This window comes from Mercenaria mercenaria, chromosome 3, assembly GCF_021730395.1.
Source record: "Mercenaria mercenaria strain notata chromosome 3, MADL_Memer_1, whole genome shotgun sequence".
NCBI classification, from domain to species: domain Eukaryota; kingdom Metazoa; phylum Mollusca; class Bivalvia; order Venerida; family Veneridae; genus Mercenaria; species Mercenaria mercenaria.
The window spans coordinates 35,889,206-35,911,763 of record NC_069363.1 but is presented as its reverse complement, the minus strand read 5'-3'; the positions used below and the strand labels follow the sequence as shown (position 1 = coordinate 35,911,763).

Sequence of the window (22,558 nt, the reverse complement as noted above, 5' to 3'; positions counted from 1 at the left end):
TAAAACTCACTTAGTGCAAGTATCTCAAGCAACAGTATCATTTTTATGAGTTTACTCCCACACATAGCATAAATTTAGCGGCACCCACACATAGCATGTTTTTATTTATTTAAAAAACGAGAGGAATACTCTATATTTCTTAACGATCATTTTGCAACTGTCAAACAAGGTAAAATTACATTCTCGGTTCCTGTCGCTGAACGTATTTTAAGAGTTTTATAAACGATTTTAACAGAATGCACCCACACATAGCACGTCGGCAATCTGACTGAAAAATGCGCGGTTGCACTTTTCGACAAAAATACGAATTTATTCTTCTCAAACTGATGGGCCATGATTGTATCTTTCTTATGGCCGGGACCTCGTCTTTATTTGAATAAAATTGGTGCAGGATTAAGAAAGTTATCATGAAAAATGTTCCTTGAATCGACGGCTGTTTATGTTTTTTATACCCACACATAGCCATAAAAGTCACGTGGTATAGGCACCGTGTTTCAGTTACCACTAGCAGGAATGGATTTGTTCACTGTGATGATCTGACTTACATTACAAAAATCCCATAACTCCATTTGCTTTTTCAGAATTATATTCCCATTCTTCAGCTATGTGATTTCTACTTGTAAGCAAGAGCCTAATTTAAGATCACAAGAGAGAAAAATCTGTGACTTACACTTATGTTTACGCTAAACTTTTACCCATTTTTTTATACAGTGAAACACCACTCGCTCTAGGTCGCAAGGGGATGAGCAAAATGCTCGAGTTATCCATGGTTTCGAGCGACCCAAACATTGACCAACATACGAAGAAAATTGTAGTTTGTTTTACCAATTTTCATTGAGACCATTGCAGAGGAAACGGTGATGCGTAATAATAACACACTCGTGACATTTTCAAAAAACGTATTACAAACATTATTTATGATAGATCATAAATGGCACAGTCATGTGAAGAAACAGCTAAGACATTTTTTTTTTTTTATTTGAAATACTGTTATCGAATTCGCAATTTTCTTCCCCAAATTAAGATCTCATAATTATTGTCTCAATTTTATGAAAAGGCTATCTTATTTCCTTTATTTGCATGCAAACAACTGTTGATTAAAATATTAAGATCTCATAATTATCTTCTCGATCCCACAGAAAAAAGTAATAATTAATAACAATTTTGATCAATAGAATTTTTCTTCCACCTTTCATCAATAATTGATCTCATTATCAAATGATATATACCGCCAAACAAACATTTAAGATAGTCGGGGAATAGACCATGCAATTCTCACAACGTGCGAAAATTTTAAATTAACCGATACATTCTGACCGCCGAAGGTGTGAAAAATTTTGACACCTCCGCTCGAGTTTGCCATAAGCAGCAAAGAGTAAATTAATACACAGGGACCAGGTGTCATGCTCGAGCAATCGAGTTATCGATGGTCAACCAAGCCATGGTAATTTCATATAGAAAATAGAAGAAAATCGGCCGGGACCACATGAATTGCTCGAGTGAGCCCGGGTGCTCGAGTCATCGATGCTCAAGCTAGCGGTGTTTCACTGTAATAGACATAAATTATTGTGATGGTGCATGCGTTTTTCTGTCTGTCCATCATAATTTGTGTCTGGAGCATAACTTTATTACCATTAAAGTTATTGACTGTAAACTTGGTATATAGGTAGATGGCAATGAGACAATTTGAAGGCACATGATCCGGCTCTGTAAGTCAAAGGTCAAGGTCACAAATTGAGCTGAAAGATCAGTTCTGTCCATCATGTTTTGTGTTGGGAGCATTACTTAATAACCATGCAAGGTATTGACTTCCTGGCATGTAAGTACGTGGCAATGAGATGATGTACAGAGCAATGGACTGGGCCGGTAGTTCAAAGCTCAAGGTCACAAATTGAGCTCAAAGGTCAAATCTGTCTGACATATTTCATGTCCAGAGCATATTATTAACCCTTCAAGGTATTGACTTCATACTTGGCAGGTAGGTAGGTAGTGTTGAGACGATGTGCAGAGAACATGAACCTGGTCTGTAGGTTTATGGTCAAGGTCACAATTTGAGCTCAAATGTCAAACCTATCCATCATATTTCATGTCCGGACCATAACTTATTAACCATTTAAGGTATTGACTTCAAACACGGGATGTTGGTAGGTGGTGATGAGACGATATGCAGAGTCATGAACAAGGATGGTAGGTCAAAGGTCAAGGTCAAATCTGCCCATTAAATTTTGTGTCCAGTGCAAAACTTAAAAAGAATATTAAAGATATTGACTTGAAACTAAATCGAATATAGGCAGGTGGTGATGAGATGATGTGCAGAGAACATGAACCTGGTCTGTAGGTTTAAGGTCAAGGTCACAATTTGAGCTCAAATGTCAAACCTATCCATCATATTTCATGTCTGGAGCATAACTTATTAACCATTTAAGGTATTGACTTCAAACATGGGATGTTGGTAGGTGGTGATGAGACGATATGCAGAGTCATGAACCAGGATGGTAGGTGAAAGATCAAGGTCAAATCTGCCCAATTAATTTTGTTTCCAGTGCAAAACTTAAAAAATATTAAAGGTATTGACTTGAAACTTAGAATATAGGCAGGTGGTGATGAGATGATGTACAGACTTGAACAGTCTACATTACAACACCCCCACGCCCCAAAAATTTTTCATTTAGTTCCTTGCCCTTCAGTATTTTATCACCACTAGGGCACACAAACACCCTGTTTTGCCCATGCACACAAACACATCTCCCACAAAAAAAAAAAATCTTCAGATTTTGCTTTTTCTTTGAAGTTTGCTTCTGTCCTCCTCTGATAGAACCTTTTGAGTGTATATTTCCCCGCTTGGTGGAGCTCTAGTTTTACTTGTTTATTTTGTACATTCAGTCATTTAACACTCTAACAGCTCAGCCATTGATGGATATTCATGATTACCAGGCAGAAAGGTCCACCATATCAGAGAGATAAGACATGTGTTACTAACAAGGAACTTCATATCTGTTAAAGGCCAAGGAAAGCCTGTCAATAAGTTAATTTTATATGAAAGCCATCCTCAAACCTTTGATATCGCAGAAAGAATTTTTAAAATCGGACCACTATTGAAAAAGATATGGCAGTTCGAAATTTTTAAAAATGCCTGATCATGGAGGTGGCCATTTTAGTATGTTTATGATGTCATTTACACACTGCTGAATTCTTTATTTAGAAAATAACCTTTGAAATAGATCAATTTCATAATTATGTTTCTTGAGTGTAAGATGTAAAACATGGTAATTTCTTTCATTATAGCTGGAAGAAGTAGAAAAATTATTTTACAGAAATAAGTAAATACAGTTCAAATATGTGTTTAGACATTTAATAAATCCGCCATTTGGATTTTTGTTGCCATGGAAACAAAATTGCCACTATTTTGATAAAATATTTAAATGCTTATAACTTTCTTATTCTTAAACCGATTTTGAAAATTCTTTCACTTCTTTAAATGATTTAAGAAATCCTAGCAGATGGATTTAACATGAGAACAACATTGTCTTTCCCTTTAAAGAATAGTAATTTGTGCTTTCATTTTGTTCAAACTTAACCAGTAGGGGACTTTTTATTGTCTGACAAACTTCTCCATGTGCTTTTGCATGTCCTATGTTTTATGTATGTATTTGAAATTTGAATAGTCAACTTGCTTATTACCTTCATGGTTACTGGTTTATGTATTTCAGGACCTCGAGGAAAGCAGGTTTCAGCTTTCTGGCACATGGTTTGGCAGGAAAATGTTCATGTTATTGTTATGGCAACAGGACTGTTTGAAAACGCAGCAGTAAGTTAAACTCCAAATTCTGTCATCTCTGCTCTCTCTCTCTCTCTCTCTCTCTCTCTCTCTCTCTACAAATTAAAAAAGTAAAAGTTTCATGTTGAACATGGATAGTTGAAGAAAGATCCCACCTGGAATTGATGGAACAACTTTTTATGCCCCCGAAGGGAGGCATATAGTTTTTGAACCGTCTGTCGGTCTGTCAGTCTGTCTGTCCGCAATTTTCGTGTCCGGTCCATATCTTTGTCATCGATGGATGGATTTTCAAATAACTTGGCATGAATGTGAATCACAGTAAGACGACGTGTCGCGCGCAAGACCCAGGTCCGTAGCTCAAAGGTCAAGGTCACACTTAGAGATTAAAGGATAGTGCATTGATGGGCGTGTCGGGTCCATATCTTTGTCATCGATGGATAGATTTTCAAATAACTTGGCATGAATGTGAACCACAGTAAGACGACATGTCGCGCGCAAGACCCAGGTCCGTAGCTCAAAGGTCAAGGTCACACTTAGACGTTAAAGGATAGTGCATTGATAGGCGTGTCCGGTCCATATCTTTGTCATCGATGGATGGATTTTCAAATAACTTGGCATGAATGTGTACCACAGTAAGACGACGTGTTGCGCGCAAGACCCAGGTCCGTAGCTCAAAGGTCAAGGTCACACTTAGACGTTAAAGGTCATTTTTCATGATAGTGCATTGATAGGCGTGTCCGGTCCATATCTTTGTCATTCATGCATGGATTTTAAAATATCTACGCATGAATGTGTGACACAGTAAGACGACGTGTCGCGCGCAAGACCCAGTTCCGTAGGTCAAAGGTCCTAAACTCTAACATCGGCCATAACTATATATTATTCAAAGTGCCATCGGGGGCATGTGTCATCCTATGGAGACAGCTCTTGTTTCCAGTCAAGCTGATGGCAGATGTTATATTTACATCCCCAGCTTGTTGCTGGTGTTGTAGTCCAACCTGCTAACATGTGCCTGCACCACTGACTCCCTATCAGTCTCTCTCTCTGCAGAATACTCACTGCAATATACAAAACATTTTCTTTGATTAATTACTGCATCAGATCTTAATGAGACAATGCCTATGCAGCTGAACTTTTGCCAGGAAATATTTAATGTCTATCCTGGGAGACATTGTCATATTTGATCCATTTCTGAGGGTAATAATTGTCCTCTTTCTGGTACAGTCAGTTCAATGTTTCATTTATTTGCTGCTTCATGCATTAATGATACGTTATTCCATTATGAATGTACCATATACAATGATATAATTGTCATATTCCTATAGAATTTCAAACATTAGTTCATGCGTCCTTTCAGTAGGGAATCATACTCCAGGCATCCCATTCATTACGTCTGACTGAAAACATTCCTGGAATTGGTGTCAGAGATGGATATATAGAAAAAAACTGAAAAAAAAAAAAAAAATAGAATGTAAAACAACAAAAGCTTTGTGTGACTTCCTAAGACATTTTTTTATTTGTTAGAAGTTGGAACCAGAGAAGTTCAATATTCGGAGGAACTTACTACTCCTAAGGGCTTTATGGATGCCAAAGTAATATGTTGTTGGTGTTATTATATAAGAGCCCATATCTCAATAATACTTGCTAGTGTTGTTATTACATTGGGGGCCCATGTCACAGTAATACTTCTTGGTGTAGTTATTATACCTTGTATACCTATTACTGGGATGTACTTATTACCGCAAATGCCCTGTTTGGACACTTACCATGATAAGTGCTTTACAAATTTTCTCTCATCTATGCTCAGTGTGCTTAGTTTTAGTTTGCTTGAATCAAGGGTTCAAGGTGAGCTATAAGTATAGGGGAATGGAACATCTTCTCTGAAAGTAATGGTCAGAATTATACCAGACTTAGTCTGTAGCATCCTGGCAAGGTCCCCTCTCATTTTTTTTTTAAATATGGGCACTTGGCCCCTTTTAGAGTCTGCAATAACTAAAAGTAGAAAACCTTTTATCAACTTCTCATGAACCATGTGATGGATCTTCATCAAACTTGGTCTGTAGCATCATTGTAAAGTCCACTCTCAATTTTATTCAGATGGGACACTTGAGCATTAGAGCCTATGTCCCTCTAATACTTGTTAATTACTACATTGGATCCCATATCTCAATGATACAAATTGTTGGTGTTGTTATTACATTGGGGCCCATATGGCAGATATATTTGTTGGCATTGTAATTACATTGGAGCCCGCATCTTAGTAATACTTGTTGGCATTGTTATTCGTTTGGAACCCATATCTACATAGTACTTGTTGGTGTTGTTATTACATCGGAGCCCATATCTCAGTAATACTTGTTGGTGTTGTTCTTACGTCAGAGCCCAAATCTCAGTAATACTTGTTGGTGTTGTTATTACGTCGGAGCCCATATCTCAGTAATACTTGTTGGTGTTGTTATCACGTCGGAGCCCATATCACATATATATTTGTTGGCATTGCTTATACATCGGAGCCCTCATCTCAGTTATACTTGTTGGTGTGTTATTACATTGCCCATATCATATATGATTTATTATATTTGTTGGCATTGTTATTACATTGGAGCCCATATCTCAGTAATACTAATATATTTTATGTATTTTATGTGTTTTAAGTGCTTAAAGAAATTTTGGCAGAAACATTAGGTGCCTCCACCTATCATATATTTTTAGGGAGTCATATATCAAGGGGTAATATGTCAAAGTGGGCATAACTGTATTTGACTGGCATGTGTCATAGCTATATTTGATTGACATGTGTCACATCATTTGACTGCCATAAAATCGGCAAATATTGTCAAAATTTCGGCTGTTTTGTAGACGTAATTTTGCCGTTTCCAAGTAGCTTAAATGTGATGCATTACATACAAAAAAGGATTTTAAAATATTCTGTTTTAGTTTTATTGAGTTTTATAAAACAGTCTGCAAAGTCTTGAATAATCTCGGTGAACAACGCCAATCTTTTCAAGATGTATTTTCCCCGTATCTAAGTTATTATCCCCCGACGAAAGTCGGAGGGATATAGTTTTGGCATTGTCTTTCCGTCCTTCCGTCCATCCATCCAGAGCCATTTCTAGGAAGTGGTTGGGAATATTTTATTAAACTTCATATACATGTTAACCACTATGAGCTTATGCTGCCCGTCAAGTTTCAGTCAGATTGCCCAAGTAACACCAGAGTTATGGCCCTTAGAAGTTTCTAGTGTTAACTACAAAGGGTACTATAAATATGGAAATTTCTGCATCATAACTTTTGATATATTTGACCTAGAACTATGAAACTTAAACAGAGTTTAGATAACCATAATGTGGTTGTGCACACACAATTTTGTTTGGATTTATTTTGTAACTTCAGAGTTATTGCCCTTTAATTGTATAAAAATCCACATATTTGTACATAACAAACTTAGTATTTGGTAGTATTTCATTAAATTTCTTTCATTCTTTTCCATGAACATTTATTGTAAACATGTGAAGTTGTGTACCCACACCTGGTCACCCCTTACCTTGGTCACATCCTCCCTCCCCCCCACACCCAAAAAAAAAATTCTTACTTTAGATTTTTTTCAAACAAACTTCATGTACATGTCCACCACTGTAAGGTTATGAGGCCCGTCAAGTTTCAGTCAAAGTGCCCAAGTAACACTAGAGTTATGGCCCATAGAAATTTCTAGTGTTAACTATATAGGGTACTATAAATATGGCAATTTCTGCATCATAACTTTTGACATATTTGACCTTGAACTATGAATCTTGAACAGAATTTAGAGCACCATAATATGGTTGTGCACACACAATTTTGTTCGGATTTCTTTTGTAACTTCAGAGTTATTGCCCTTTAATTGTATAGAAATCCACATATTTGTACATAACAAACTTACACCCCCTTGCCCTGGTCACACCCCCTCCCCGTCCCAACCACCCTCCCCCCATCCAAAAAAAAAAACCATTCCTTATCTTAGATTTTTTTCAAACCTTATTTGAATATTTATCAACATGCAAGATGTACCATTCCCCTAGTTAAACTGATTTTGACTAATGAAATTATTTGCTTCTTAGTAACGTCCTTAACTTTTTGCCGGATATATTTTTTTGCCATTCCTCACCACAAACCCTTTCAGCGGGGGATACCAATTCATCAAATTTGCTTGTTCAAATGCATTTTATTACATGTATACATAAAAATATATATAATTTTAAAATACTTGATTCTATTTCATTGAGTAGCATAGACAAATATCATCAAAATTTTGGCTGTTTTGCAGACGTAAGTCCACTGTTTCTAATTCATTTAAATGCATTTATTACAGAAAATTATACTTCAAGTATAAGGTGATTATATATTTTGACTTTTAATGAATGAAGTCTGCATTTTTATTTTTTTTTACAAAAGTAATCGCTGATTTCTACCATTTTATTTCCACAAAACACAGAATATCAAGAAAATAATGAATTTCTATAAATTTTTGACATCGTTGATGTCAAAAAATGACTGCATGTTGTACGAGGGTCAGTACAAAAATAACCCAGATTGCATGTCCGATGTCGGGATGCGTCTAATAAGCGAGTGTGCCTTATATGCAAGAACGGACCGTAATAATTGTTGCATAATTATTCAGAGAGCTCCAGCTGCCCTTTAATTTGTCATGATCAGTATCTCATTTGTTATATGTTTGATGTTTCATTGTAAATGTATTATAGATGATACTGAAACATATTCTTTTGCACTTTCATTAATTAGATGGCTGTATACATTAGCTTTCATGTAAATTCTGTGATGCTGATAACTCATTCATTACGTTTGGCCAAAAATGTTCCAAGGTAGTAATAGTCAGTGTCAATTAGTGATTGATAATAACATACCAATAATGAATATAGATGCAGCAACGCTGTATTTTTGTGACAGAAGAATAGGAGATGTGTGCAGTATGGAAACAGTAATTTTAATTAACTTACAATACCCTTGGGCAATGGAAAATGCCAAATCAATATTATTTTTGCATGGGAGCACATATCTCAATATCAACTAGCTCCATGCAATATATGAGCCGTGCCATGGGAAAACCAACATAGTGGGTTTGCGACCAGCATGGATCCAGACCAGCCTGCGCATCCGCGCAGTCTGGTCAGGCTCCATGCTGTTCGCTTTTAAAGCCTATTGGAATTGGAGAAACTGTTAGCGAACAGCATGGATCCTGACCAGACTGCGCGGATGCGCAGGCTGGTCTGGATCCATGCTGCTCGCAAAGCCACTATGTTGGTTTTCCCATGGCATGGCTCAATTATATAATGCAGCTGATGTGCCAATAGAATTGTTTGTCATGATGTTTATTTATCTACTTTGGTAATAACATGGCTGCACTACATTATTGTTGCAGTTTAATGACATGGGATGTTGATGCCGTTCTTCTCAGAAAATATGCATATTAGCTGTTTCACATCTGTAAACCATAATCAGATGTTTGATATTACGTATGTCATTTCTTTATGCAATTTTTGTCTTCCCTTTTTTTCAGCAACAATGTGATAAATACTGGGGTGACATATTGAGTGTACAGAAATATGTACGACATGGAGATATACACATATTTCTCAAGGACAAACTAGAGCTTTCTAAACTTGTGATACGAACATTCCAAATTTGTGAAGTAAGTATCTGCGATAGAGAATCACACTTTTGTTGAGAATATAAGTCTTATGGTAGCGGACACGTAGTGACAGTCTGCAAATTACATAGTCTTTGTATAGGAGTTCGCCATTCTCTGGTTTCTATGGAAAGCCATTATCGCCTTGAGCTTTATTGCAGAATTTCCTACCAAGAATACCTAATCAGACTAAAATTGCAGAGTGTAATTATGGGTCTGCTATCTAAATGGTAGCTTGAATAAAATTCAACGGTTAAAATTTAAGTATGCCTAATAAGCTTCATAGTGAGAGTATGTATGTTCCAAGTTTGATCCGTTTGGGAGACATAATTTATATCCCATGTGATGATCTTAGAGAAGACAGTGTAAGCTCATTTAGCCTCCATCTCTGACACATGTAGGGAAGTTGTCAGATTAACTTGCTGAGAACAGGTGTCAAGGAACTCTGGTGTCTTTATATTACCTTAACTGGCAGTCATAAAATAAACTGAAAACGCTAGACTTGTGGAAAATAGCATGATTAAATCCCCCAAAGCATTGTTAACATGATTGTATTTGATTTGAAAATTTTTATCTTCAGTGATGTGTGTACTGCAAACACCCAGTCAGTGAACTTAATGCATGAAGATGAGTTAGTTAGCTTTTGTTTGCTTGAAGGAAATTTACACAGTTATTTTGCCAAATTTCCTCACTGTAAGTGTCAGAGTTCGAGATGAAACTAGTTATGAAGCAGCTTGTTATATTTGATGATGTGATCTTGCCAATTTTGATAGTGGCTGACAGGATATAAGCATACAAAATGTCTATAATTGGCATCATATTGCCATTAATGGATGTCCCAAAGGTAAAATGAGCCGCGCCATGGGAAAACCAACATAGTGGCTTTGCGACCAACATGGATCCAGACCAGCCTGCGCATCCGCGCAGTCTGGTCAGGATCCATGCTGTTCGCTAACAGTTTCTCTAATTCCAACAGGCTTTAAAAGCGAACAGCATGGATCCTGACCAGACTGCGCGGATGCGCAGGCTGGTCTGGATCCATGCTGGTCGCAAAGCCACTATGTTGGTTTTCCCATGGCATGGCTCAAATAACCTCTCCTTTCTGGCACAGTCCGAACAGCTCTGTCTTTGAACATTGTGTAGGTGTGGATAAGATACACTTGATGTATCTTACACTGTATACAGTCATTGTAGATAGTAAAAATGCTTATTTTCTCATTATTGAAAAAGTGCTGACTTGCTGAAATACTTCTAACTTACAATCAAATGAAGTAAGGATATAATTGTTTTCTTGTTATTAGCCAATATTTCAAAGGTAGAAAGCTATTTTAATTTTCAGTTAAAGCAGAATTATTCATAAGCAATTAGCTAAATGCTAATTATGGTAGTTCTGCACGTTTGAAACAAATAAAATATAGAATTTTATTAGTCCACCTGTTCTCAAAGTGACATTGTACCTAAAGGAAGTCCAGCGAAAAACAAACGTATAGGGTTGTGTGCTTGAATATTTGTTGGATTAAATTGACATGAAAATATTGGTCCTCTGGGGAATTTTCACATTGGGCTTCCTTAGGAAAATTGTATTTTTGATGACATATTTGGGTATAGAAGAAGTTCTCCATAATGTAGATTTTGATGAAACCTTTCATAGTTGTAGACTTACCTATTTTCAGTCGTATGGCCAAGTAAAAATTAATGTATCGGTCTGTGTGCTCATTTTTTCCAGAATTTGCTAAATATCATTTGGAGTTCTGCTTATTTTATGTTACTATTTAAAATTATTATACATCAAAACCTATGTATTGTTAAAATTTACCATAACAAAGACAGTAATGCTGACAGTTAAACACCTAATACAAGGGATAAAATAGGTTCCCAGTAACATTTGTGCTTCCCATATAATGGCTACCAGGCATTGTTCTACGCTTTTGGAATAAATGGCCTTATGCCGTCACTTTTTATCAATTTCTTTTGTATACCTCAATTCTTTCTGAATTTTACACTCATAAAAAGAAATTTATTGTTAATGAAATATCAAAATTTCTGCTAAGGCCATTATTTTTTTATTTTTTGGTTTACGAACCGCCAGGATGACACATGGTCGTAGGAGGAGGGAAAAAAAATAAAATTAAAAAACAGAATCAGAATTTTTTTTCTCCGTAGGAAACGGACCTTTGAAAGGAATATGGGTAAATTCTACATAACATCACACAGGCTGCATGTTATAATCTTTCCCACATTTGATGCTTTTTCCTGCAAATATACCTGTGACCTTGGTTATATTTGATTAAAAATGAGCCTTGGGGCTTGTCATAGCAGCTTGAGAAAAAATTTTGTCTTGGTATTTCTGTGAAATTACATTAATATACAGTTGGGCAGGTAGCTGTAACATTTTTCTTGAAAGGACTATACTATACATAAAAACTGCATATATTCTCACATACTATATGATTGGAGACATAGAAGTCATATGATAAACACTGACTGAAATTAATACCTTCTGTTAAAACAACAGATGGAAGAATCTAATATTCCCCACATTTGAACAACACTGTCAGATCTTAAACCCATGGATATATGATTTTACACTCAGCAGCTTTCAAGCATCTTGGCTGTTTATGGACCCAGTCTGAAACTTAGGGGTACAGCTATATGACAACATACACTGCACTGTGCCTAATAAGCGATTATCTTTTTAAGTGTTAGGAATAGGAAGTGTCTAGCCATCAGGTAAACAGACACCTAGCCTATGACTGTTAACTGAGAGCCTTGCCTTTCCTCATATGGTATTCTTGGTATTTGTTAATTTATTTTATGAATAGGCCTAATGTAACACAACAGTTCATCTTTGCAATGATCTTTGAAAATTCTGTTTGTCAATATTTGTCTTGCCACATTGGAAAAGACAGTAATTACATCTATAATCAACATTAATCTGATGTTAATATATGACGTACAATAATTTCATTAAAAATACGTAATTCATAACTTATAAACAAATAGGTTACCGGACGCCAAAAAGCTGTACAGGCGAAACGTTTGCTTACCGGGTCTTACAATTACACAGTTTGAATGTTCCCTGTACTAGTATATATCATCAAACAAAAGTACTGTCATCATTGTGTATTTAAATGATATTTTTCGGGAAAAAATGCTTTCATTGAAAGTTCGCGTAATAAGCGGTGCATAGAATCACGGTAATAAGCATTGCGCTATTGGAACAACAGTTACCATAAACATAGTTGTATACTAAATACAGACTGCATATCACCGACAATTGGCCATTTTTTCAGGAAAGCACTATGTCGCAACTTTGAATGTTCTTGCATTTTCATTAAAATTACTTCAAAATTTAGGAAATAATACAGCCTGGGCGCAACCATTTTTAAAGGTTTCGTAAATTGCATAACAAGCATGCTGATTGGGCGCAGTATATATCGGAAATTTTAATTGGACGTTTACGTCATGCATAAGATATGAAGTTTAAAAATAGAATTATAGGAATTCCTAATGTTGATTTGACTCGTTCGCCGTGACGGATATATTCGAAGAACGAGACTTTTTTTCTTTTTGGAATATGCGATGCATTTTTTCTTCTGCAAGCTTTCATGTCATAGCGGAGGAAATAAAAAAATCACGTATTTCCAGTTTGTTTTTTTTTCTGAAAACACATTTTTTTGAGCGGCGGTTCTGTAAACCGAAAGATCAAAAATAAAAGGCCTAAATCCAATTTTGCACTCAGAATTTTATTTACCGTAATCGGCCGAATATAGGTTGCACTCGTGTATAGGACGCAGTGAAAAAATATCAGCAGAATTCTGGAAAAATGCTTTTACCCACTTATCACTTATCCGAATTTATGTTTGTCTGAAATTCGCTATAGTTTCTACGAACTCCCCAGTTTTTGCTAAATCATTGTCGATATTTTTGCATGTTGTGCAAGTATTTAAATTGAAAAGCATAAACTCTGTGTAAGCACTAAACTGCCGCATCCTCTGATCACTCAATGAATATTAACGCCATTGAAAACGAAAGTACACTTTGGCATGTGGCGGTAAAATGACGTAATTTTAAGACTGGTTTACAAATTGTTTTGAACATACGGATCAGCGACTATGATCATATTGTATCAGTCTAAAATCTCGCATGCACATGTTTACAATTGCCTCCGGGTATGATTAAACGGTTAATTGTTTGCAGATTGTGACAGTATTGTGTAAGTTAAGTTATGCCTCGGGCGTGAATTTCTCGATGAACAAGAGGATTATAGAAAACTATCAAAATTATGTTTGAAGACTAAATAATCGATTTCCGGGCTACCTGATTTGGTGTTTCAAGTATTTTAATGCAAAATGTGTGAAAACACGCCGGGAAAGTTTTACACAGGTCTTGTTAAAAACTTAATGATCAGTTACAGAAATGCGTTGTAAAATATATTTTAATGAAAAACAGCATTTATTTATCTAAGATTTTACCTGAGCTCTAAATTTTACATTTTATACAAAAGTAATTGATATACCGGCTATTAGCTATGCCCAAGTCATTGGTATTTACTCCCCTTGAATTCTCTTTAATATAATGGTACGCAGTATAAACAAAGATCGATTTTCGTAATTTTTGAGTCGAGGGAAATGTTTGGTGTTTTTCTATCCCCATATATAGGACGCATCGGTCCTTTGAGACCAGAATCACTGTAAAAAATGTGCGTCTTATATTCGTAGGATGCTAAGTCCATTTTGAAAAAGTCAAAATAAATTGCTCCTATTTAAGTAACTTGCTCACATTTTCATGATTGTAGATTGTAGTAATCTATTTTAATACTTGTTTCAAACTGCAGTTTTGGAAGTAACTTTCAAAATAATTATTCTGACATGATCTTCTGCAGTTGCCCTGTTAAGGTCAAAATATTTCAAAAGGGCTATAACTCACTTCTGACAGGTTGAATAAATGAATTAAACTTTGCATGTATCTGACAAGTATATGTTATGAGATTTCTCATACTTTGTTATTTTTTTTTGTCAAAGATACTTTCTACATGAGTATATGAAGATTTTCGCAATAATCAAAAAAATACAATCATGCAAAAAGCTTTACATGAGCAAATCTTTTTCAAAAAGGTAGTTGCTATTCTCCAGAAATATGCTAAGAAGTGTACTGTTTTATATTTCTAGCTTTGACAGAACATTGGTGTTATTGTATGTTTTTATAATATGTTTGTGTGTTAAAATCAAATTTACATGTTTAAAAAATTTAGTGTTTTAATTTATGTGTTTCTATGACTTTTTCAAAAAATGGGGTGTGGTCGTGAAATAAGTTCAGTTATAAGACACCTTGAATATGTTATGGTACACAATTTCTTTGTGTCAAAACATATGCCAAATTTGGAAAATGTACTTCAGTAAACAAAGATATTGGCCTTAAACTAAGTGTTGCATTAGAAGATTGGATAAGTGTATTTTACACAACATAGCTGTAGTTAATTGAGAGTATTCAGACTGTGTATAACTGAAATGTTGTTGCAATAATAACCTAAGCCCCGCAAAGCAAAGGAATATACCATTTAGTTTTTTAGCTCACCTGAGCACAAAGTGTTCAAGGTGAGCTTTGTGATCGCCCTGTGTCCATCGTCCGTCCGTCGTCAACAATTTGACTTAACACTCTAGAGGTCACAATTTTGGCCTAATCTTAATGAAACTTGGTCAGAATGTTACCCTCATAAAAATCTTGGACGATTTCGATATTGGGTCATCTGGGGTCAAAAACTAGGTCACCGGGTCAAATCAAGGGAAAAGCTTGTTAACACTCTAGAGGTCACAATTTTGACCCAATCTTAATGAAACTTGGTCAGAATGTTACCCTCAATAAAATCTTGGACAGGTTTGATACTGGGTCATCTGAGTTAAAAAACTAGGTCACCAGGTCAAATCAAAGGAAAAGCTAGTTAACACTCTAGAGGTCACAATTTTGGCCCAATCTTAATGAAACTTGGTCAGAATGTTACCCTCAATAAAATCTTGGAGGATTTCGATATTGGGTCATCTGGGGTCAAAAACTAGGTCACCAGGTCAAATCAAAGGAACAGCTTTTTAACACTGTAGAGGCCACATTTATGATTGTATCTTCATGGAACTTGGTCAGAATGTTACGCATGATGATCTCAAAGTTCAGTTTGAATCTGGGTCATGTAGGGTCAAAAACTAGGTCACCAGGTCAAATCAAAGGAAAAGCTAGTTAACACTCTAGAGGCCACATTTATGACATATCTTAATGAAATTTGGTCAGAATGTTAATCTTGATAATCTATAGGTCTTTTTAAAATCTGGGTCAGGTGGGGTCAAAAACTAGGTCACCGGGTCAGATCTAAGGAAAAGCTTGTTAACACTCTTGAGGCCACATTTATGACTGTATCTTCATGAAACTTAGTCAGAATGTTAATCTTGGTGATCTTTAGGTCAAGTTCGAATCTGGGTCATGTGGGGTCAAAAACTAGGTCACCGGGTCAAATCAAAGGAAAAGCTTGTTAACACCCTAGAGGCCACATTTATGACTGTATCTTCATGAAACTTAATCAGAATGTTAATCTTGATGATGTTTAGAACAAGTTTGAATCTGGGTCATGTGGGGTCAAAAACTAGGTCACTAGGTCAAATCAGAGGAAAAGTTAGTTAACACTTTAGAGGCCACATTTATGACCATATCTTAATGAAACTATCTTGGTGATCTTTAGGTCAATAGGTCAGGTGAGCAATACAGGGCCTTCATGGACCTCTTGTATATGTAGGCATTTAATTTGGTGTTGTAGGATGGTTGTGATGAGCCACGGACAATAAAGCATTTTGAGATGACGGGATTCTCTGATGATTCCACGGATCCCGGCTTCTTGTTGGACGTGTGGAGACGGGTAAACAGAACTATGCTCACAGTTCCGGGACCTATGCTTGTACATTGCAGGTGAATTTGGTTTATATAACTGTCAATTATATGTCAGAATAGATGGTATTCTTACAGCTGGATGTATTATTTCTCTTGATAATCAGTTAAAAAGTAATTGACATAATTATGATAGTACAACATGTAATGCTGTATCAGCTTATGCACATTTTTGATAGTTTCAGACTGATGCAGTGAACAAGTCTAAAATTCCAGACATTCAGTTCAAACCCAGACATTTTGCATTATATTGTATTAATAGAATAATGCTGTATAAAAATCATTGACAGATATCAGATCATTAGGTTATTCTGCAGTTGAGATAATTAGTTGTGTTCTGTTCAGATGAGGGACTCTAAATTGCACAGCAATATTTCATTTACTTGTTTGCAGGTGATTTATCACAGGTTAAAATGGGAAGCAATTTAATAAGTCTGTGTTAAGATAGATTACAAATTTATAGGGATGGGAACGAATATTCGAAAAGCGGTCAAATATTCGAATATGAAAATCAAATTCGAATATTCGTAAATTATTGTAATTTTTTTTTTCAAAATAAGTATCATTGATTTTGGGCAATACAAGCATGCTAATTCTACAGAATAAAACTGTTCTGTCGTGTTTGTAATCGCGTGTCAAAAGATGTCCAATTAACAAGAAAATAGCAATGCATAATTGGCAGGGGCCACCGTTACAGATTAACAGTTTGCAACAGGTGTAAATGTGTCAGATGCATGTCAGAAGATGTCCAATTAACAAGAAAAATGCAATGCATAATTAGCTGGGGTCATCGTTGCGGATTAACAGTTTGCAATAGGCATAAATGTGATACCTTTTTATCTGTTGTTCATTATGTCTCCCCCAGGAGACATATTGTTTTTGCCCTGTCCGTCCGTCCGTACGTCACACTTCATTTCCGAGCAATAACTGGAGAACCATTTGACCTAGAACCTTCAAACTTCATAGGGTTGTAGGGCTGCTGTAGTAGACGACCCCTATTGTTTTTGGGGTCACTCCGTCAAAGGTCAAGGTCACAGGGGCCTGAACATTGAAAACCATTTCCGATCAATAACTAGAGAACCACTTGACCCAGAATGTTGAAACTTCATAGGATGATTGGCCATGAAGAGTAGATGACCCTTATTGATTTTGGGATCACCCCGTCAAAGGTCAAGGTCACAGGGGCCTGAACATTGAAAACCATTTCCGATCAATAACTAGAGAACCACTTGACCCAGAATGTTGAAACTTCATAGGATGATTGGCCATGAAGAGTAGATGACCCCTATTGATTGTGGGGTCACTCCGTCAAAGGTCAAGGTCACAGGGGCCTGAACATTGAAAACCATTTCCGATTCAATAACTAGAGAACCACTTGACCCAGAATGTTGAAACTTCATAGGATGATTGATCATGAAGAGTGGATGACCCCTATTGATTTTGGGGTCACTCCATCAAAGGTCAAGGTCACAGGGGCCTGAACATGGAAAACCATTTCCGATCCAAAACTAGAGAACCACTTGACCCAGAATGTTGAAACTTCATAGGATGATTGTACATGCAAAGTAGATGACCCCTATCGATTTTGGGGTCACTCCATTAAAGGTCAAGGTCACAGGGGCCTGAACATTGAAAACCATTTCCGGTCAGTAACTTGAGAACCACTTGACCCAGAATAATGAAACTTAATAGGATGATTGCTCATGCAGAGTAGATGACCCCTAACGATTTTGGGGTCACTCTATGAAAGGTCAAGGTCACAGGGGCCTGAACATTGAAAACAATTTCCGGTCAGTAACTTGAGAACCACTTGACCCAGAATGATGAAACTTCATAGGATGATTGGTCATGCAGAGTAGATGACCCCTAATGATTTTAGGGTGACTCTGTTAAAGGTCAAGGCCACAGGCGCCTGAACATGGTAAACCATTTCTAATCAATAACTTGAGAACCTCTCGACCCAGAATGTTGAAACTTCATAGGATGATTGTTCATGCAGAGTAAATGACCCCTATTGTTTTTGGGGTCACTCCGTTAAAGGTCAAGGTCACAGAGGCCTGAACATTGATAACCAGTTCCGATCAATAACTTGAGAACCACTTGACCCAGAATGTTGAAACTTCATAGGATGATTGAATATGCAGAGTAGATGACCCCTATTGATTTTGGGGTCAGTCTAATAAAGGTCAAGGTCACAGTGGCCTGTTCATGTAAAATCATTTTTTGGAAATAACTTGAGAACCACTTGACCTACAATGTTGAAACTTAATAGGATGATTGGACATGCAGAGTAGATGACCCCTATTTATTTTGAGGTCACTTGATCAAAGGTCAAGGTCACAGGAGCCTGAACAGTGACTTGAGAACCACTAGGCCAGGAGTGTTGAAATTTAGCGGGATGACTGGACATGCCAAGTAGATGATCCCTATTGCAGCCAACCATCAGTGTCTCTTTGACTTTCGCTCCTGACCCCTATTGACTTCTTGCCTATAGGACTTTGCATTGGGGGAGACATGCGCTTTTTTACAAAAGCATTTTCTAGTTTTTATTGGCGCCTGTTTTATGTAACAAGTTTTAGAATTTTTTATTTTTTTAGAAAACAGTACCAAAATTGTAGATATTGTTGATCTTTTTACAATATTTTGTACGACATTTCAGACCGTCCGCAGAATCAGTTTTCATCCACAATCGGCCGTATTCGAAATAAATTTTGAAGTAGGTTATAATAAAATCAAGAAATAACATATGATAGATCTATAAGATCATGTTGAAGGAGGGTAAAGTCTGCCTTACTTGTTTTTTACAAGCCGATTGAAAATTTTCAAAATGGCGGCAGTCATACAACAGCGCGACACATGCCTAAATGGGACGACCTGCCATTTTTAATCCCCCGCCGTGGCGGAGGGATTATAGGAATGGTCTGCTTCCGTCCATCACAAAATCATGTCCGGTCCATATCTCCTAAACCCCTTGAAGGATTTTCATGAAACTTGGGTCAAATGATCACCTCATCAAGACGATATGCAGAACCCATGAGTCAGCCTTGTCGGTTCAAGGTCAAGGTCACAACTCAAGGTCAAAGGTTTGAGCCTGCCATTTTGTGTCCGCTCTATATCTCCTAAACCCCTTGAAGGAATTTTATAAAACTTGGGTCAAATGATCACCTCATCAAGACGATTTGCAGAACCCATGAGTCAGCCATGCCGGCTCAAGGTCAAGGTCACAGCTCAAGGTCAAAGGTTTGAGCCTTCCATTTTGTGTCCGCTCTATATTTCTTAAACCCCTTGAAGGAATTTTATAAAACTTGGGTCAAATGATCACCTCATCAAGACAATGTGCAGAACCCATGAGTCAGTCATGCCGGCTCAAGGTCAAGGTCACAACTTAGGGTCAAAGGTTAGAGCCTTCCATTTTGTGTCGCTCTATATCTCCTAAACCCCTTGAAGGATTTTCATCAAACTTGGGTCAAACGATCACCTCATCAAGGCGATGTGCAGAACTTATGAGTCAGCCATGTCGGCTCAAGGTCAAGGTCACAACTGAAGGTCAAAGGTTTGAGCCTTCCAGTTCGTGTCCGCTCTATATCTCCTAAACCCCTTGAAGGAATTTTATAAAACTTGGGTCAAATGATTACCTCATCAGAACGATGTGCAAAAATTATGATTCAACCATGCCAGCTCAAGGTCAAGGTCACAACTAAGGGTCGAAGGTTTGAGCCTTCCATTTGGTGTCCACTCTGTGTCTCCTTAACCCCTTGAAGGATTTTCATCAAACTTTAGTCAAATGATCACCTCATCAAGAACTCATGAGTCAGCCATGTCAACTCAAGGTCAAGGTCACAACTGAAGGTCAAAGGTTTCAGCTCTGTATCTCCTAAACCCCGTGAAGGATTTTCATGAAACTTTGGTCAAATGATCACCTCATCAAGACGTTGTGCAGAATTCATGAGTCAGCCATGTCAGTTCAAGGTCAAGGTCACAGCTAAAATCAAAGGTTTACCCTTTCACTATCCATAGCAGTGGCGGGGGATTTAGCTGTCTTTCAGACTGCCTTGTTAGATAAAGTTGCGACGGTCGATATTATAATCGATTTGATTTTTTTTTGTATCATTTTGAAGCTAAAACACTGAATTAGTTAAATATGTTCATGATTATCCTGACAGAATCGTGAAATAAAATGCTAGAGTCGACGAGTTTAACTAGGTAGGGTCAGGTTACCTGAAACAAACATTTTTTAGGCCTTATTACGTACGATGATTCATGCTTTAAACAAAGGAATACATTGTGTATTGCCAATCACTTAATAAGAATTTAAAGCTTCCATTTAAACAAACTGAATATTAGAATATATTTGAATATGGCAAACCGAATATTCAAATATTGGTTTCAGTATTCGTTCCCATCCCTACAAATTTATTGTTTTGAAGTTCATGTTAAATGAACAACAGAATACGATCTGTTCACCATTCAGAACAACTGCGATATCTTCTAAGGAAGGTTCTCAGAGTCATTATCAAAACAGCAGCACATTATCACAGACTGGTGTTATTGTAACTCTGTTGCCTTTTTTTATACTCTCATTTTGAAAAAATGGACATATTATGTGACGGCGTGTGCATTTGTCTGTCTGTCTTGTCCGTTAAAGGTATTGACTTGAAACTTGGAATATAGGCAGATAGTGATGAGACGATGTGCAGACTGCAACAATCCACAATAACTCCCCCATCACCACCCCGACCCTCCAATTTTTTTTTGGTTTAGTTTCTTGCCCTTTAGTATATCTTGTCACCTCTCTGCTTCCCCACCTCCACCCCGTCACACCTAGCACCAAATAAAAAATCTTTAAATTTTGCTTTTTCTTTAAAGTTTGCTTCTGTCCTCCTCTGAAATAACCATTCAGGTGTATATTCCCTCACCTGATGGAGCTTTTGTTTTGCAGTTCTTACAAAATGATTGTCATAATTTTCAATAGAACAAATTGAGAAAATGTAATTATATCAGAAGCAGATGGTGTACAGTACATGTTGGAGTGTGTACAATATTTTATTTTTAGGTGTGGTGGTGGTAGGACTGCAGCATTTATTGCTGTAGATTACTGTTTAAAGCAGTTAGAGAGAGAACATTTTGTAGATATATACAGTACAGTTCTACATTTAAGGAAGTTTAGAAAAAATATGATCAAGTCATTGGTAAGTTGGTTTTGTTGTCAGCATAACTTTTTATGCCCCCGAAGGGAGGCATATAGTTTTTGAACCGTGTGTCAGTCTGTCGGTCTGTCGGTCTGTCAGTCTGTCCGCAATTTTCGTGTCCGGTCCATATCTTTGTCATCGATGGATGGATTTTCAAATTACTTGGCATGAATGTGTACCACAGTAAGACGACGTGTCGCGCGCAAGACCCAGGTCCGTAGCTCAAAGGTCAAGGTCACAATTAGACATTAAAGGACAGTGCATTGATGGGCGTGTCCGGTCCATATCTTTGTCATCGATGGATGGATTTTCAAATAACTTGGCATGAATGTGTACCACAGTAAGACGACGTGTCGCGCGCAAGACCCAGGTCCGTAGCTCAAAGGTCAAGGTCACACTTAGACATTAAAGGATAGTGCATTGATGGGCGTGTCCGGTCCATATCTTTGTCATCGATGGATGGATTTTCAAATAACTTGGCATGAATGTGAACCACAGTAAGACGACGTGTCGCGCGCAAGACCCAGGTCCGTAGCTCAAAGGTCAAGGTCACACTTAGACATTAAAAGACAGTGCATTGATGGGCGTGTCCGGTCCATATCTTTGTCATCGATGGATGGATTTTCAAATAACTTGGCATGAATGTGTACCACAGTAAGACGACGTGTCACGCGCAAGACCCAGGTCCGTAGCTCAAAGGTCAAGGTCACACTTAGACATTAAAGGATAGTGCATTGATGGGCGTGTCCGGTCCATGTCTTTGTCATCGATGGATGGATTTTCAAATAACTTGGCATGAATGTGTACCAAGTAAGACGACGTGTTGCGCGCAAGACCCAGGTCCGTAGCTCAAAGGTCAAGGTCACACTTAGACATTAAAGGATAGTGCATTGATGGGCGTGTCCGGTCCATATCTTTGTCAACCATGGATGGATTTTCAAATAACTTGGCATAAATGTGTACCACAGTAAGATGACG

At 37.2% G+C, this 22,558-nt stretch overlaps 1 protein-coding gene across 7 annotated transcripts in view; it reads left to right on the top strand.

Moving 5' to 3' along the window:
• Positions 1 to 22,558, top strand: part of LOC123525078 (receptor-type tyrosine-protein phosphatase mu-like) — a 217,894-nt gene that overhangs the window by 158,483 nt on the left and 36,853 nt on the right. For all 7 annotated transcript variants that reach the window (XM_045303811.2, XM_053538195.1, XM_045303816.2 and 4 more), the window contains 4 exons: positions 3,711 to 3,808; positions 9,333 to 9,464; positions 16,264 to 16,412; positions 21,445 to 21,580. In XM_045303811.2, the coding sequence (XP_045159746.1) occupies positions 3,711 to 3,808; positions 9,333 to 9,464; positions 16,264 to 16,412; positions 21,445 to 21,580 (515 nt within the window). The remainder of the gene's footprint in view (positions 1 to 3,710; positions 3,809 to 9,332; positions 9,465 to 16,263; positions 16,413 to 21,444; positions 21,581 to 22,558) is intronic.